Raw genomic sequence first — 17,117 nt, 5'->3', positions numbered from 1 at the left:
CACTTCTATTCTGCTGACCATTAAACTCACTTAAAAATACATGAAATGCAAGATTATTTATTACTTACTGTGTTTTATTTTGTGAGCAACTTAACATTTATGCATACTAAGAATAAAGTAACTTTACTTTGTCACTCAACTCAGCACATTATCAAAAAGCATAGTGTACTTACACTTAGCTTGAGTAGATAAGTAAAACAAATATGTATTGATTTACCTTTGCTTTAGTCGTCTTCTGGCTGTTGTGGGAACATTAGCACCATAGCCATAGGAAAAAAGAATCCTTTCAGCCTCATCTTCATTTTCAACTGGAAAATATTAAAGTGTATCATGTGAAAAAACTTTTTTTCCCCTTAAAAAGCATGGCAGAAGTGAAAATAAAAGAGGTCATAATAATGAATTAGAGATCATAAGAACATTAAAAAGGGCCAATGCATAATCTCAAATAGGCCATTTGTAAGTAGAATAATATTTCTTAAAGTATATGCTTGGGGCTGGCCCCGTGGCTTAGCGGTTAAGTGCGCGCGTTCCGCTACTGGTGGCCCGGGTTTGGATCCCAGGCGCGCACCGATGCACCACTTCTCTGGCCATGCTGAGGCCGCGTCCCACATACAGCAACTAGAAGGATGTGCAGCTATGACATACAACTATCTACTGGGGCTTTGGGGGAAAAAATGAGGAGGATTGGCAATAGATGTTAGCTCAGAGCTGGTCTTCCTTAGCAAAAAGAGGAGGATTGGCATGGATGTTAGCTCAGGGCTGATCTTCCTCACAAAAAAAAAAAAAAAAAGTATATGCTTGCTAAGATTTGTTCCATCTATTTTTAAAAGGTGTAAGGGATTGCATCATATAACACGTTAAGTTTTCCTGTTATAAAGCATAATAACATAGATGTTGTGTTACTCTGAATGATTCAAAAGGCTCTTTGCATGAAATGTATGTTATGCAATTATGAAAAAGTAATGATAACATCAATTTCATTACTTCCCTTCTTGATAAAAGAAATGACTATTTTTAATTAGGAAAGACGTTCGTTATTTTATCAGAACAACAGCTTTATCTTGACTTGCAGTAATGAAATTACGTATTTAAGTCGGCTACTCTGTGAAGAATACGTGCAGTCCTAAGAACGTACTCATGGCCTTTTAAAAAAATTACAAAAATATTCAGCAAACCCATTTACTTCTAAATTCTGCTAATGTCACACCATTCCCCAAAACGAATTTTAACAACAGGTTAACATTTTATGGGTAAAAAGTTTAAATGCAATGACAATTTTACTGTAAGTTGGGATTAAAAAATATTTAATCAAAGGCCATAAAAACTAAAGATTCATTAGCTTAAACTAAAGCCGTCAATGATTTATAACAATTTTTATAATATTATTCATCAACAACCATTATTTTTTTTTATTTTTTATTTTTTTAAATTATTTCCCCCAAAGCCCCAGCAGATAGTTGTATGTCATAGCCCCACATCCTTCTAGTTGCTGCACGTGGGACGCGGCCTCAGCATGGCCGGAGAAGCGGTGCGGCAGTGCACGCTCGCGATCCGAACCCGGGCTGCCAGCAGTGGAGCTCGTGCACTTCACCGCTAAGCCACAGGGGCCAGCCCAACAACCATTATTTTAATATTAAAAAGAGAACCTACTTTCAGGAGTGTTTCAGATTTCAAACAAAGCCACATATTTTACATTGGTAAAGTGAAGCTTATTATTTGCAGGCCCATCACTATAATACCCCCATATTTGTTGACTGATCCTTCTGTACTACAGTAAAACTTTTAGGAATATATATAACTGTTGTCCTTTAATTTTGTCCCTATTTTTCATGGTAAACCAGGATCAGTTTTCAGAAGTAGGATTATTAGTTGTGAAGAGTATGTGGAAGCAAGAAATGATATACGCCATTGCCAAGAGTGTTATCAGCTATCAGAGTTCTAAATTGAAGTTGAGATCCCTAATTCAGCTGTATCAGAACTAGAGCTGCCATCTAGATACTTATCTGACTCGTCTCTCTTAAATAGTTCTAAATTCAGAATGGAGAGGGCTGAATTTAGTTAACATCTCAAAAACCCATCAGTTAGATATTGATGAACATCTTATTTGAGTTTAATAATAATACTTAATGGATTAATAACTCATGGGATAATTATTCTAACGGTGATTTAATTACAGAAACAATGTACTATACAACATGGCAAATGGTCCCAAAGAGATACGAACGTGTCTTAGAAGCACAGAGCACAGAGCAACTACTCTGGGTGCCACTATTTTTCCCATTCTAGAGGCATTAGGAAGGTGTGAGGAGATTGACATTCATAGATAAGGCACAGGAGGGAATTGTATGTGTAAAGGCACAGAGCTGCGAAGTTTTGTAATTGTGAGAAAAGTGGCTGGAATTAGTCTGGAGAACAACAGTAGTAGAAAAGTAGGCTTAGTTTCAACTGTGAATGGAACCAAAGTCTTGTTTGCTAGGCTAAGGAGTCTGGATTTTGTTTTTTAGTCAACAAGAAATTAATAGAGATTAATACAAGAAGGTGACATGACCAATAAATTTTTGTTGTCAATTTTGATATTATAGAAAAAAAATCCCAATAATGGGGAAAACAATGACTTAGATTGGTACACAGAGAATTCCTCATAAGTTATAGTAATAATCCACTTGAGACATGGTCCATAATAGCAATGGAGGATGGAGAAAAAGAACTTGGATTCTAGACAACTGAGCAAGTGTGCAGGTGAGATGAGGCACTAGATAGAATGGGGGAGGAATCAAGGTTGACAAAGCTAGTTGGGTAATTAGATAGATTTTAACCTTATTAACAGATCAAGAATACAAGAAAATTAGTAAGTTTTAGGGAAGGAAGATAAAATGTAAATAATGGTAAATTTTTAATGACTGTAGGAACTCCTTACAGACCTATGGAATCACAAGCCTATAGACAGTAATTAAAATTGTGGAAAGGGATAAGATTATCAGAGAGTAGGTAAGTAAGAATTAAAGAGGATTAGGGAAAAAACCTTGGTGAACTATTAGGTAGAGAAAACAGCAGTGATGATGAAGAAACAATCAAAGGCAGATGATTCAGGAAGCAAGACAAGAGTTTTGAGAAATGTGACAAATGCCTACCACAGCTTATAAGTAGGATGAGAATGGATAGCAGGTCCCTGAATTTGACAACTAGAAATCCAGTTTTCTTTTTATATTTGAGTTTATTTAGCTTCTAGGTAATACTTCTACTTTTAACAACTTAATAAGATCTTTGAAAACTAAACTCCTCAAATATCCAAATAATATACTTATTTGATTACAAAAAGCAATTAAAGTGTAAACATATTATGTAATTTACCATGGTTACCCCTTAATAAATGCAGTTTAACCATCTTCCTGTCAGCTGAAATTTGCTGAATTAGATGGTAATCCTTTGAATACTGTACACATTATAGTACTAAAAAAGAACGTTTTGTGCTTACATCTTTGAAATTTCAGTTAATCGATAAGTATTCACTAAACAAGGATAGAAATATTCTAGTTTTCAAGGTGAATGGATAGAGAAGAAATTAGTTTCTTGATCTTCCAAGTACAATATATTTTATTCTAAGATGGTTTTAAGATGGTTTATACGATATCATAGCAAAACATTATTTTTTCTAATGATTTTATTAAGAAATCTCAACACATATGGAAAAGTTGAAAGAAAAAGTTGAAACATCGGTGGCGCAAGTGGTTAAGTGCACGTGCTCCGCTGCAGAGGCCAGGGGTTCACCGGTTTGGATCCCGGGTGCGCACCGATGCACTGCTTGTCAAGCCATGCTGTGGAGGCATCCCATATAAAGTGGAGGAAGATGGGCATGGATGTTAGCCCAGGGCCAGTCTTCCTCAGCAAAAAGAGGAGGATTGGCAGATGTTAGCTCAGGGCTGATCTCCCTTACCGAAAAAAAAAAAGTTGAAACATCTAGATTCTAAATTAAAGGTTGTATTATTTTTCTATATCATACAACTATCCGTCATTGTATCCACCCCTGAATCTATCTTATTTTTTTTGATGCATTTCAAAGTAAGTTGCAGACATCTGCTTTTCAAACCTTAACAGTTCAGCATGTGTATTATCAACTATAGTTCAATACTTATTGATAGTTCTTTTTCTAAATAAAATTTACATATCATGAAAGGTACAAATCTACCGTTCAGTGAGTTTTGAGAAATATATACACACGTGTAACGCAAACCCTATCAAGATACAGAACATTTCGGCACCCCAGAAAGTTCTCTCACGGCTGTTTTCCCAGTTAATTCTTGGTGACAATCACCCTTAGAGGCAACCACTGTTCTGATTTTTTTCACCATAGATTAGTTTTGCCTCTTCTAGAACTTTAGATAAATTTAGTCATATAAATAAGGCTTCTTAGACTAAGCATAAAGCTTTTCAGATTCATCCATACTGTTGAGGAATCAGTAGTTTGTTTCTTTTTATCGAATAGTATTCTACTGCATGAATGTATGACGGTTTGTTTAACCATTTTCCTGTGATAGACACCTGAGGTGTTGCCAGTTGTTGACTATTATGAATAAACCTCTCATGAACATTCTAGTAGATGTCTTTTTGTGTGTATATGCTTTCTTTTCTCTTGGGCAAACATATAAGAATGGAATTGCTGGATCACTGAATAGGTTACTTGGTCTTATAAGAAATTGCCAGTTGCTCCACATTGTTGCGAATATTTGGTATAGACAGTTTTGCTAATTTCAGCCATTCTGGTAGGTGTGTAGTGGTATTATTAAAAGTGGGCCTTTTAACAGGTCCTTTGCATCTCCACAGAAATAAAATATTAAAAATATTAAAAAAGGTATTATGATTGGGACACTGAATTTATAGAATTCATGATATATCTCTTGATATTTTGGTGGGTCTTCTTAAATTTCTCTTAGCAATGTTTTGTATTTTTTTGTTGTTAAATTTATTCCTAAGTATTTTGTGTTTTTTGATACTATTGTAAATAAAACTGCTTTTTAAATTTCCTCTTCCTATTGTTTGCCTCTAGCATATTTTTGTGTAATTATTTTATAGCCTGTTAAATTTACTTGTCAGTGTTAGTGGTTGTTCTGTAATCTGAAAATAGTCTTACTCTTTCTTTCTGATCTTTATCTATCTGTTTTTCTTTTTTGCCTTATTATACTGGCTACGAGCTCAAATACAATGTTTACTGTAAGTTAGGAAAATCGAAATCCTTGCCTTGTTCTCTCCCTTAAAGAGAAAGCATTTAATATTTCATCATTGGGTATGATATTAGCTGTAGGTTTTTTTTTTTTTTTATGAGGAAGATCAGCCCTGAGCTAACATCCATGCCAATCCTCCTCTTTTCGCTGAGGAAGACTGGCCCTGAGCTAACATCCATTGCCAATCCTCCTCCTTTTCTCTCCCAAAGCCCCAGTAGATAGTTGTATGTCACAGTTGCACATCCTTCTAGTTGCTGTATGTGGGATGCTGCCTCAACATGGCCTGACAAACGGTGCGTCGGTGCGCACCTGGGATCCGAACCCGGGCCACCAGTAGCAGAGCACACACACTTAACTGCTATAGCTGTAGGTTTTTTATAGATATCTTTTATCAGATTGAGGAAGTTCTCTTCTATTTCTAATTTGTTTAGACAGAAGGACATATGCAAAGTTAAGGAGATAAGAAAGAGTAGGGAACTTTCAAAACAATATGATATGATAGGGAATGCAAGGCATAAAAAGTAGAAAGATAAGTAAGAGTCTAATTATAAAAAGTCAGGCTAAGGAATTTGACTTTATGGTGTCTTAAGAAGATAGGTATATTAAAGCAGGTATAGAGTATGATCAAATCCGCATTTTATAAAGATTACTCTGACTCCAGTGAAGAAACTGAAAATAATTGGAAACTATTGCAGTTATCAGACATTGATCTTGGAAATGGAAAAAAGACAATGATAGGAATGAAATAGAAGTTTTTCTTAAATTGGCCTATAAATATAATATAGTCCTTACAAGAAAATGTGCCCCAAATAGATTCAACTTCAACTGACATTTAAACCTAGTTTTATAAGAATGCCATTGATATTTCTGACTTTTGAACAAAAATAATGTATTGTAGCAAACATCTCAGTCAGTAGTGAAATGTTAATTTAAAATATTCCCTTAAAGTCAGGGACAACACAGGAAGATAGCAAAATAAGAGGGAAAAAAAGAAGTAGAAATTAAAGGTCAAAGATAATACAGTATATTCAAGGAATTTCATTTCCTTCCTCCCTCCCTCCCTCCCTCCCTTCCTTCCTCCCTCCCTCCCTCCCTCCCTTCCTTCCTTCCTTTCTTTCCCCCAAAGCCCCAGTAGATAGTTGTATGTCATAGTTGCACATCCTTCTAGTTGCTGTATGTGGGACGCGGCCTCAGCATGGCCAGAGAAGCGGTGCACTGGATCTGAACCCCGGCCGCCAGCAGCGGAGCACGCGCACTTAACCGCTAAGCCATGGGGCCAGCCCTATTCAATGAATTTCTATCTGTTCTTCAAGACTCATTCAAGTGTCATCTCCCCTCTTAGGTATTCTTCATCTCCAAGGTGGAATTAACTCATTATCTCTTTTGTACTTCCACAAAGAACTGCCTGTCTCTTACTAATAGCACTTATCTCACTACCTTATAGTTAATATGCTTGTCTCTCCCAGTAGACTAGACTAGGAACCCCTATAAGTAAGGACTATTGCATGAACTCCATATCCCCAGATCCTGGCATATGTAAACACTTAATAATTGTTGAATGAGTGAACTAAATAAATAAAAAGATGAAATCTATCATAGTTAATTTATTTTTTTTTGATCCCAACTACTGGAATTAAGATTAACTAATTTTTAAAATATAAAATATTCTTTAAAAAAAGTCATCAATTATATTTTAAAGAAATACACCAAAGCAGTTTTAGAAATGATACCAGGTTCCTTCTGCCACCAGAAAACAAAGCTGTGCATGTGGGGTGGTGGGAGACTTACTTTCTGCTGTTTGCATTATTATTTCATCAAGCTCTTTTTCCAACTTCTCATAAATGTCTAGCCTTGCTTGATGTTCAGAGTTCTGTGTTTGAAGTTCGGTAATGCGTTTTTCAGAAGAGGCTTGGAGACTATAAAATTCTTTAGTTAAAACCTAATAGTGGAAGAAAAAAATTTCAAAGGCAGAATTAAATAGGTTAACAGTTAGCCAAAACATGATACAAAAATAATTTTAGTTTCTTTTCCCTTTTTTAACGATTTAAATATGAAAAGAAAGTAGCTCAGTTGAGATGACTGAGGAAGTAAAATATATTTATTTCTAAGGTAAATAATTCAGTTGTTTTAAACTGGAAATTACAAAGCACTTTATTACATAAATTGAATAAAAAACAAATTTTTTCCCCCCAAAGCCCCAGTAGATGGTCGTATGTCATAGTTGCACATCGCTGTATGTGGGACACGGCCTCAGCATGGCTGTAGAAGCTGTGTGTCGGTGCGTGCCCGGGATCCGAACCCGGGCTGCCAGTAGCGGAGCGCGAGCACTTAACTGCTAAGCCATGGGGCCGGCCCCTAAAAAACAAATTTAAAATTTAAAAATAGTTATAGGAGTAAGATTAGCATTTGCTTGTTAGAATTCAAAAAATGCAATAATGCCATGGAGGTCATTTATCTGGTGATCACAGTTATTTGAGAAATGCTTACAAAGCTGTGTGTAAAAATGATATACTCGTAACAAGTCCTTTGGTTTTCCATCAGAGCTTATTTCATCTACTCTTACCATGGTTTTAATAAGATTTCTGGTTTCCTGAACCAGAAAAATTCAAAGCAACAAACCAAAATGTAAATGTGAAGTGCTACTTGGAGCAGTGTCAGAAAATGTCTTTGTATAGAAAAAATGATTAAAAAAACACACAAGGGCCGGCCCCGTGGCTTGGCGGTTAAGTGCGCGTGCTCCAATGCTGGCGGCCTGGGTTCGGATCCTGGGCGCGCACCGACTCGCCGCTTCTCCGGCCATGCTGAGGCCACGTCCCACATACAGCAACTAGAAGGTTGTGCAGCTATGACATACGACTATCTACTGGGGCTTTGGGGGGGAAAAATAAATAAATAAAAATTAAAAAAAAAAAAAACACAAAAAAGAGATTAAAAAAGGCATAGAAATTGAAGTTATTTTGTGTGAGAACAAAAATCCTATATTCTTCAATGGTAACTCACTGATGATGATGATGAATTCACTAAAAAAGGAGACATTTCTAGTGACAAAAGAATGTTTTAATGCCTGTGTTAAGTTCCAATTATCTAGACAGTTTACTTAATAGTACAGACTAAATTATGGAGTGGTATTACACCTGCTTCCTAACACAGTATAAGTAATGTAGTATTTCCTGAGAAGCAATAAAATATTACGATTAAGAATATGTTTTGGAGCCAGAAAGATGTGGATTTCACTCCTGGCTTTGACATTTATTAGTTGTGATCTTAGGCAATTACTTATCCTCTCCAGACCTTCCCCAAAATATTGTTGGAAGGATTAAATAAGATGATAAATTCAGTGTTTAGCAGAGTACCTAGAACATAGTAAGTGTTGAAAACTACTATCACTACTATAAGAAATACAATTATGAGAACTTTGTATTAAACAGCTCATAGAGATCCACTGATTTAATTATCCTGAATTCTCTATAATTAAACAATTTTGAAGACATCTTATTTTCTCTAATGACATAAAGTTTACCTTAATAAATGTATCTGATTCTGTGCTTTCTGTGATGTGGAAAAAGGAGAAGAAACAGAAGATCTATTTACCGTTTTTAACCAGTAGAAATTACAATTTAATTTTCCTTAATCTATTCCATCTCATTTCCTTCAATTATTTCCATCAAAACTTCCCCCCAAAGTAAACTAAACATTATCCTCCACCCTCCGAATACATTCCTTTGGAGGGTGGAGAAAGAATAACAAGGGAATAATATTTGTAGGATGATTTCTAGTGTCCCTGATTGGGTAGGAAAAAGAAAATTCATGTTTAGCATTATTTCTTCTGTATTCTTGCCAACTGGGAATGTGTCTTCTAGAGACTTATTAATTCATTATAACAAAATCACTGCTTAGTGAAACAATCTGGGGCTTTCATAGAGTTTACTATATTGGGATGTAATTTATTAAGAATCTGGTGGCTGATGACACTGATTGATTCCACTGTCAAAAGAGAAGACCAGTAAGGATAGTGTTAAATGACTATTCCCATAGCATAGCTGATAGTTTTCATTTGTACCCCACTTCCCTCAACAAAAACACCACACAAACAAAAACTGTAGAAATCGATATCTAGAGAGATAAGAGAATCAAAATGTTGAAGATGGGATATTTCATAAAGTAATTTAAGAAGATATTTTAAATGTAGTATTAAATCGAGAGATACAATTTAAAATTCTCTCTTCATAACATAGAGGAGAGATACCCAGAAACTTCTGGTTTGGTTCTCTCAACACCTCTCTACCCCATGGTGAAAAACTCCCTTTTACTGTGGATTTATCTAAGTGGCTGCTATCAACAAATTTATTACTGTTGCGGAAAAGCCAAAGAACTTGATTATTGGACCTAAAGAAGGCTATTATATTAAAGATTCTTCAGGAAAAACCAATATATGTACATTTGAGTTTAAATAGGAATGCATAAAACAGGTCAATTGCTTTTAGGAATCCATTAAATATCGAGTTCTCACAGTGGATATTTCCCTCCCTTAAATAACAGAATGATAACACAAAATTATATGTAAAATATATATAATTACATACAAAATGAATGATAATACAAAATTATAGGTCAATAATTGCTTTAAAAAGAGACAAAAATATAGAGCCAGTGTTTTGGGAGCCTCTGCCAATTGATAATTAAGAAGAATTAAAATAAATTGTCCCCAAGTTATAATCAATGAGAATATTGGGTAAAAGCTCCAGAAAAGTACATAATTACAACAATCTTTACTTACAAAAATTACTTCTCTCAATTCATTATAAATAAGAATTGTCTTAACACTTTCTAATATTTTAGAAAAATGGATTCAAACAATGGTACTACATTAGCATTCATCAAACCATTCGTTTACTCATTAAATATTTATTGGGCATCCACCTTGAGCAAGGCACTGTCTTAGGTATTGGTGACACAATGATAAATGAATAGTCCCTGTTCTCTCAAGGTTTCTAGTTTAACAGAGGAGAAAATGTAAAGACATTCCCCTAAAGTCTCAGTTTTATCAACCAGGGTTTTTAGAATCATAGTATTTTTTATAAAAGTGTTTGTTTATACAAGATTTTACGCCAAAGAACACAATAATTACTAGTTGTCTGCATTCAAAGACCAAAGTGGGTAGGTCTATGCAAGAGTGGTTTTCATAATGCAAGCTGCAATCTTTATGAGGTCATGAAATCAATTTGCATTGCAAGCAGCTAAAAATAATAAAATAGAATGATGTAGAAAACATCAGCACTGCATGTTGTAAAGTATTGTTTAGTGAAATGTTTGTTTCAGAAGTACAGAGAGAGAGGAAGTGCTTCTCTATCTTCCTATATATAACTCCTCACCCCTCACCCCACTCCAAGATACACTGTTAAGAACAGTCATCCAATGTGAAAAGGAAAAGGAAAGGCATTTTGCTAGCAATTATGAAATTTAAACCATGGAAAACATAACTTCAAATGAATTCCAAATAAGAGCTAATCTAATACGGTCTGATTGAAAATATGTGGGAGAATCTGCCGTAGGAGATTATGGCTGTAGCAGTTTCCTGAAGAAGGTACGTGAAAAAGTTTTAATTGCTGAACACCGGTTTGCTTTAGAAGTAGATACCATCTACAATCTTTGCTTATGTTTCTTTAAATATGTATGTATTTAGTATCATTTTTTATGTTTTCCCCTAAGGCTTTATTTTCTGAGACTCTTTATCTTGTTAATCATAGTTTTACTTATCAGAGTACTTTTCAGAAATGTAATCTCTGAGAGATTATTTTAATGAATACTTACATCATTAGCTAATTAAGCATGCAAATGACATTATTGCGTCTTTCATTCAATTTTTAATAAGTATTCCCCTAAAATCTAAAATATTCAAGAAAATGATTGCATGTAATCATACAATGCATGAATAAAGTAAAATATATAATTTATAATATACAATTGAAAATTGTTTAATTATCTATTGTTGGACATTTAAGTTACTTCCAATATTCACCATAATGAATAATGCTGTGATGTACAGCATTAATATAAACCTTTATAAGCATCTCTTATTATTTATTTAGGTAAAATTCTCCTAACTAAAATTACTGGATTAATTTTCTAAGGACTTGAACAAAGATTATCATATTGTCCTCCAGAAGGGACATTCCATTTTCTAACTGCATGAGATTTCCTATTTAAGGGTACTCTTGCCAGCACTTTAAAAACAACAAACAGACCTATATAAAGGTAAAAAAAGTTTAAATTTACATTTCTTTAATTGTTAGGGAGAATACATATTTTCATCTATTTCTTAGCAATTTGCATTATTCTTAGAAATAGTCTGTTCCTTCTTTCCACCTATTTATCTAGAATAGAAAAAGGTATGTTCTCTTGATAAGATATCTTTTAAAACTAAGGACACAGGCTCTTTCTCATACATAACACAAATATTATTTTTTAATCTTCATTTTGCCTTTTAATATTATTCACATTGTTTAGTTTTTTTTTTTTTTGTGAGGAGGACTAGCCCTGAGCTAACATCTGATGCCAATCCTCCCCTTTTTTCTTGAGGACGATGGGCCCTGAGCTAACAACCGTGGCCATCTTCCTCTACTTTATATGGGACGCTGCCACAGCATGGCTTAACAAGCGATGCGTGGGTGCACGCCCAGGATCCAAACCTGCGAACCCCGGGCAGCTGCAGTGGAGCGCGCGCACTTAACTGCTTGCGCCACCAGGCCGACCCCCACATTTTTTAAAACACACGGAAGGTGTTAAAAGTTTTCTTATTTTTCCTACATTATTTCTTCCCCTGCTTTAAGCAATAGATTAACACATTAATCCCCAAACTGACATAATATAAAATTTCGTCAGTATTTACTTCTAATAGTTTTATGGTTCTGTATTTACATTTAGCTTAGGATCTATCTGAGCTTTATTTTGGTACATGGTGAGAGGTCTAAATCCAACTACATTCTCTAAATATTCAAATGATTATCACAGCTCCATTTATTGGCCAATTCATCTTTTTCCCCATTGAGTTGAACTATAACCTTTATCATGAAAAAATTCTTAAATTTATGTGAATGTTTTTTGAGTTTTGTACTTTGTACCACTTACAGACTTCTTTTGTGTTTTAATTATTCTTGCCTCAGAATGCATTTTAAATATGATATATATTTCCTTTCATTATTTCTTTATAAAAAATCTTCTTTAAAAATATCAATTGTTCTTTGTTTTTTTCTTTTTGTTGTACTATAGAATTATTTTGTTCAGTTAAAAAAACCATGCTAGCATTTGATTAGAAATGAATATATAATATTACTTGATGAAAACTGAAAAATATATAATATTGAATATTCCCTTACAGAAAGATGGTTAAGTTCTATGCTTTTCTTGGTATAGGCTCTGTACTGTTCTTATTAAAAACATTTCAGGGGCCAGCCCTGTGGCTTAGTGGTTAAGTGTGCGCGCTCCACTACTGGCACTGACGCACCGTTTCTCCAGCCATGCTGAGGCTGCGTCCCACACACAGCAATTAGAAGGACGTGCAACTATGACACGCAACTATCTACTGGGGCTTTGGGGAAAAAAAAAGGAGGAGGACTGGCAATAGATGTCACCTCAAAGCCGGTCTTCCTCAGCAAAAAGAGGAGGATTGGCATGGAGGTTAGCTCAGGGCTGATCTTCCTCACAAAAAAAAATCAAATGTTTATATATTTTTGATTGCTATTGTGAATAAGATCTTTTCCCATTTTTTTGTTTTCTAACAATTCCAGTCCTTTTTGGTATACATCTTTCTGAAATACATATTTCTTTTGTGTGTGTGTGTGCAGGATGGTGCCAGGTCCTATAGGAGAAATAAAGCTCAATATGATATAGACCTTGTATTTATCAACCTTATAGACTATGCTAATTTTAAAAGAAAAGCTTGTACATGTACCTCCAATTTTTTCTGATATTTTTCACATTCCATTTGACACTGTGTGAGATTTCTTGCAGTCTCCTCTTGTATAAGTTGAACACGCTCACTTTCAAAAGATTTTAATTTACTTTGATGGAGAAATTCTGTTACTTTGCTTTCTGTACTAAGTTGTAGTTCTCTGTACCTGAAAGAAGCAGAATGGTTATGAGACTCTAAAGAAATCTCAATAATTTATACAAACATAAACATTATTTCTACTTTTTCCACATCCTATTATTATGCGTTAATAACATATTTATTCAGCAAAGCTTTTGTAAATAATTTAGATAGGCATATGTAAGGAAATATGCTAAGTCTAGAGAACAAATTATACCAATTAAACTCTCTCTATTGCCTCCTTATTTTCATTCCTTCCATCTAAAAATAATTGTTGCCTACTATTATTATTATTTTGGAAGACATTTAAAACAAAAAATGGTAAGAGCAAGTTTCAGTGATATTGCTTAAAACGATTTAACTTCTATATATTTCATAGGCCTTCTTAAATCTACAGCATTGTTTCCAAACTTGCTATTTCATTCTAAGTCTAATGTCAGATGGAGAAGAATGGTATGAAATATGCACGTTAAACTGCAAATTCTTGAGACACTTGTAAAATAAAATTTTAAATTAGTAAATACACATATTTGGATATTGCAAGAAAACAATGTACAAACTTCAAAGATAAATATATAACAAGTAGTCTATTACAACACAGATAAGGAACATTCTCTTCATTGGATAGGTGTAACTAGTAATAAAAACATTTCCATTTAATGTACAAAGCACCACATATTATAAACTTGAAAATGCTTCAGGCTGATTATGTTCTAACAGAAAGCAAAACATAGACATGTTAGACCTTTTCATGGAGCTATTATGAACCCAGTATAAGGATAGATATGTTATTAAAATTCATTTATTCAAATATTTATTGAGCTACCCACTACGCCAGGTAACTATGTATACAATGGTAGACAAAATATGTTTTTTTCCCCTTAAAGAACTTAGTTATCTGGAGAAGACAGGCAAATAAACATGAAAATTGAACAGAATATGGTAAGTGCTTCAAGAGGGTAATCCCTAGGTTCAATGGGAACATACAGGAAGGAGATCTAACTTGCTTTGTATAGGTGTGTGTTTACGTGTGGGTGGCAGGAGGAAGTGTGGGGTGCGAAGTGTTCTAGGGAGAAGAAACAACAGTATGTGTAGGGCAGTGAAGCAGAAAGCATAGACTGTTTCATTCATGGTATCTCATTTAATCCTTAGAACAACCCTATTAGGTATTTCGTAGATGAGGAACCTGAGGCTCAGGGATATCAAATAATTTCTTTAAAAGGAAGAAGCTGCTAGTAAATTTCAGACTGGGTCTTGACTCTAGCCATATTTGACTCTATATTAATGATATTACATGATATTCTAACATTGAGGTAAGATAAATTTTCAAATGTTTTTTAAAGGTCATTTCACTCTTGTAAGTGACAATAACAATAACATTCAAAGTATGAGGGGAGAAGACAGGCATTAGATATTTGTCATAGTCTACTTTACTCTTGGCACTCTTATCTTTGGTAAAAGCATCTCACATTCAAATTAGTGGAAGTTCCATTCAGTGCATATTGATATACATTACTTAATATATAGCAAGGCTTTAAGGGGAATAAATGTTGTATGTTTAACTTTTTAGAAAGTCCTAGCATTAATTATATATATATAAAACTTCTTACAATTTAATTTAAAAAATATCTTTTTATATGGACAAGCAAACAGCGATAATCTTTTTATTGAAATGTAATACACACCATAAAGTTCACCCTTTTAAAGTGTGCAATTCACTTTTCATAGTTTTTAGCATATTCACAAAGTTGTGCATCACCACTATCTAATTACAAAATGTTTCTGTCACCCCAAAAAAGAAACGCCATGTCCATTTAGCAGCCACTCCCCCTTCTCCTCTCCCCGCAGGCCCTGGCAACTACTTATCTACTTTTTGTCTCTACGGATTGGCTTACTCTGGACACTTCATATAAATGGAATCACATAATACGTGGCCTTTTGATGTTTTCAAGGTTGTAGCATGAATTAGTACTTCATTCTTTTTTATGGCTGAAAAATATTCCATTGTATGGATATACCACATTTTGTTTATCCATTCATTAGCTGATGGACATTTGGGTTGTTTCCACTTTCTGGCTACTATGAAGAATGCTGCTATGCACATCTGTGTACAAGTTTTTGTGTAAATATATTTTCATTTCTCTTGGTTATATTACTAGGAAAAGAACTGCTAGGTTATAATGGTCACTCTAGTTTTAATTTTTTGAAGAACTGCCAAACTCCTTTCCCATGTGGTTGCACTATTTTACATTCTCACCAGCAATTATGAGGGTAGTAATTTCTCCACATCCTTATCAAAACTTATCATTGTCTCTTTTTGATTATAGCCACCCTTGTGAGTGTGAAGTAGTAAAAAATTATTTTACTCAAAAATTCATTAGTTCAACATTTTACTGACATGAAAATGTCCCTGTACTCCCTGGAATAAATTGTTTTATAAGTACAAACGTATAAAACGTGTTAAATCCATACCTATTTTGTATGCCAAACTATGGGACACAATAGATGGCATTACTGAAATAAATTCTGGATAAGTCATTTAAAATGTGATATTGATCTTTAAAGTAACTTGTTTTGAAAAGATTAAACTGTAAAGTTTGCCTTTTTATGGATTAAGGACACCGTGAGTAATTCTGAGATCAATGCCAACTCTAAATAGGAAATTAAAGACTTAAGCTTTTAGATTCTACCTGTTCTTTTCATTCAAAATACGGCACTTGAAAGTTACTTTTAGCATTATTATTCTTCCCCTATATTGAAAAGCTAAATAACAACAGTTATCACCTAGAAAATTGAGAATAATAAGTGTAATAAATTGACATTTCTTTAAACCAAATGATAATTCCAAAGGACTATCTATTCCCATATTGTTTATACAGTGAAAGAGTCTGCCTCACATCATCATGCCTCTGTAATAATTACTACTAATTTAATTTGTTAAATTCAACTGTGAAAATGTTGAAGAAATATTAGAGCTGCAAAAGCAGTTCCAGCAGTGACAAACAGAAGATGATAAGAGCATAGCGTGATAGTTTCAGGTAACTCATTCTTATTTGTTTTGCTAATATAACCTGTCACATTTTACTTCATTGACTCAGACTTCTCATCTTATCCTCTTAATGTGAACATCTTATTTGAACTAAGTCAATATTATTCACACGTTAACAACTTTATGTTTGACATTCTGATTCAGGATAGTACCCGTAAGAGGTCAAGTTAAAGTATAATCAGGATCTCCAACTATCCTCACAGCCATGTCATCAAGGCTCCAAATGTGGCTAGATCAGTCTTTATGCTACATTTGTAACTGGGATTTTAGCTTTCATGAGACTCACCCATATATCACATACCACTTAAAAAATAGTAACATAAAGTCCTAGAGTAAACTGTTTGCTCTTAAGGAATATTCACCACAATAGATTTTTGCGCTGGATGTATAAAGAAAAGACACGCTAAAAGGTAAAAATCAGCTATTAGATAGGGAGCTACAACGACGTTAACTCATAAGAGAGGCTCTCAGGCTATGGTGAATTAATCTCCAAGTAGCACGGCATGTTCTGCAATGCTGAGAAACAACCACAGGAGAGACATCAACATGGCATTCGATTCTCAGCAATGGGAGAACTCAGTTGAACAAAAACACTAGATAAAACACTAAATAACAACAGGTTTTCATAACAATACTTACATCAGCAGTCTTTACATATATACTATAGTCAAAGTTTTGCTTGTTATACTCTGATGTATTAAGCCAAGCAATGTATATGATTTATTCTCAACTTTGTCAACAAGGTTATCATTGAGTAAGA

The 17,117-nt window shown here is 34.2% G+C and overlaps 1 protein-coding gene across 2 annotated transcripts in view; it reads right to left on the bottom strand.

Moving 5' to 3' along the window:
- The window catches only part of PIBF1 (progesterone immunomodulatory binding factor 1), a 194,604-nt gene that overhangs the window by 70,091 nt on the left and 107,396 nt on the right, over window positions 1-17,117 (bottom strand). For both annotated transcript variants that reach the window (XM_058548291.1, XM_058548290.1), the window contains exons 11-13: window positions 13,171-13,336; window positions 7,008-7,158; window positions 218-308 (exon numbers count right to left, since the gene is read on the bottom strand). In XM_058548291.1, the coding sequence (XP_058404274.1) occupies window positions 218-308; window positions 7,008-7,158; window positions 13,171-13,336 (408 nt within the window). The remainder of the gene's footprint in view (window positions 1-217; window positions 309-7,007; window positions 7,159-13,170; window positions 13,337-17,117) is intronic.

This window comes from Diceros bicornis, chromosome 9 (genome assembly GCF_020826845.1).
Source record: "Diceros bicornis minor isolate mBicDic1 chromosome 9, mDicBic1.mat.cur, whole genome shotgun sequence".
Lineage (NCBI taxonomy): Eukaryota > Metazoa > Chordata > Mammalia > Perissodactyla > Rhinocerotidae > Diceros > Diceros bicornis.
Note: the sequence above shows the minus strand (reverse complement) of the source record. Positions and strands in the feature narration are given on the sequence as shown.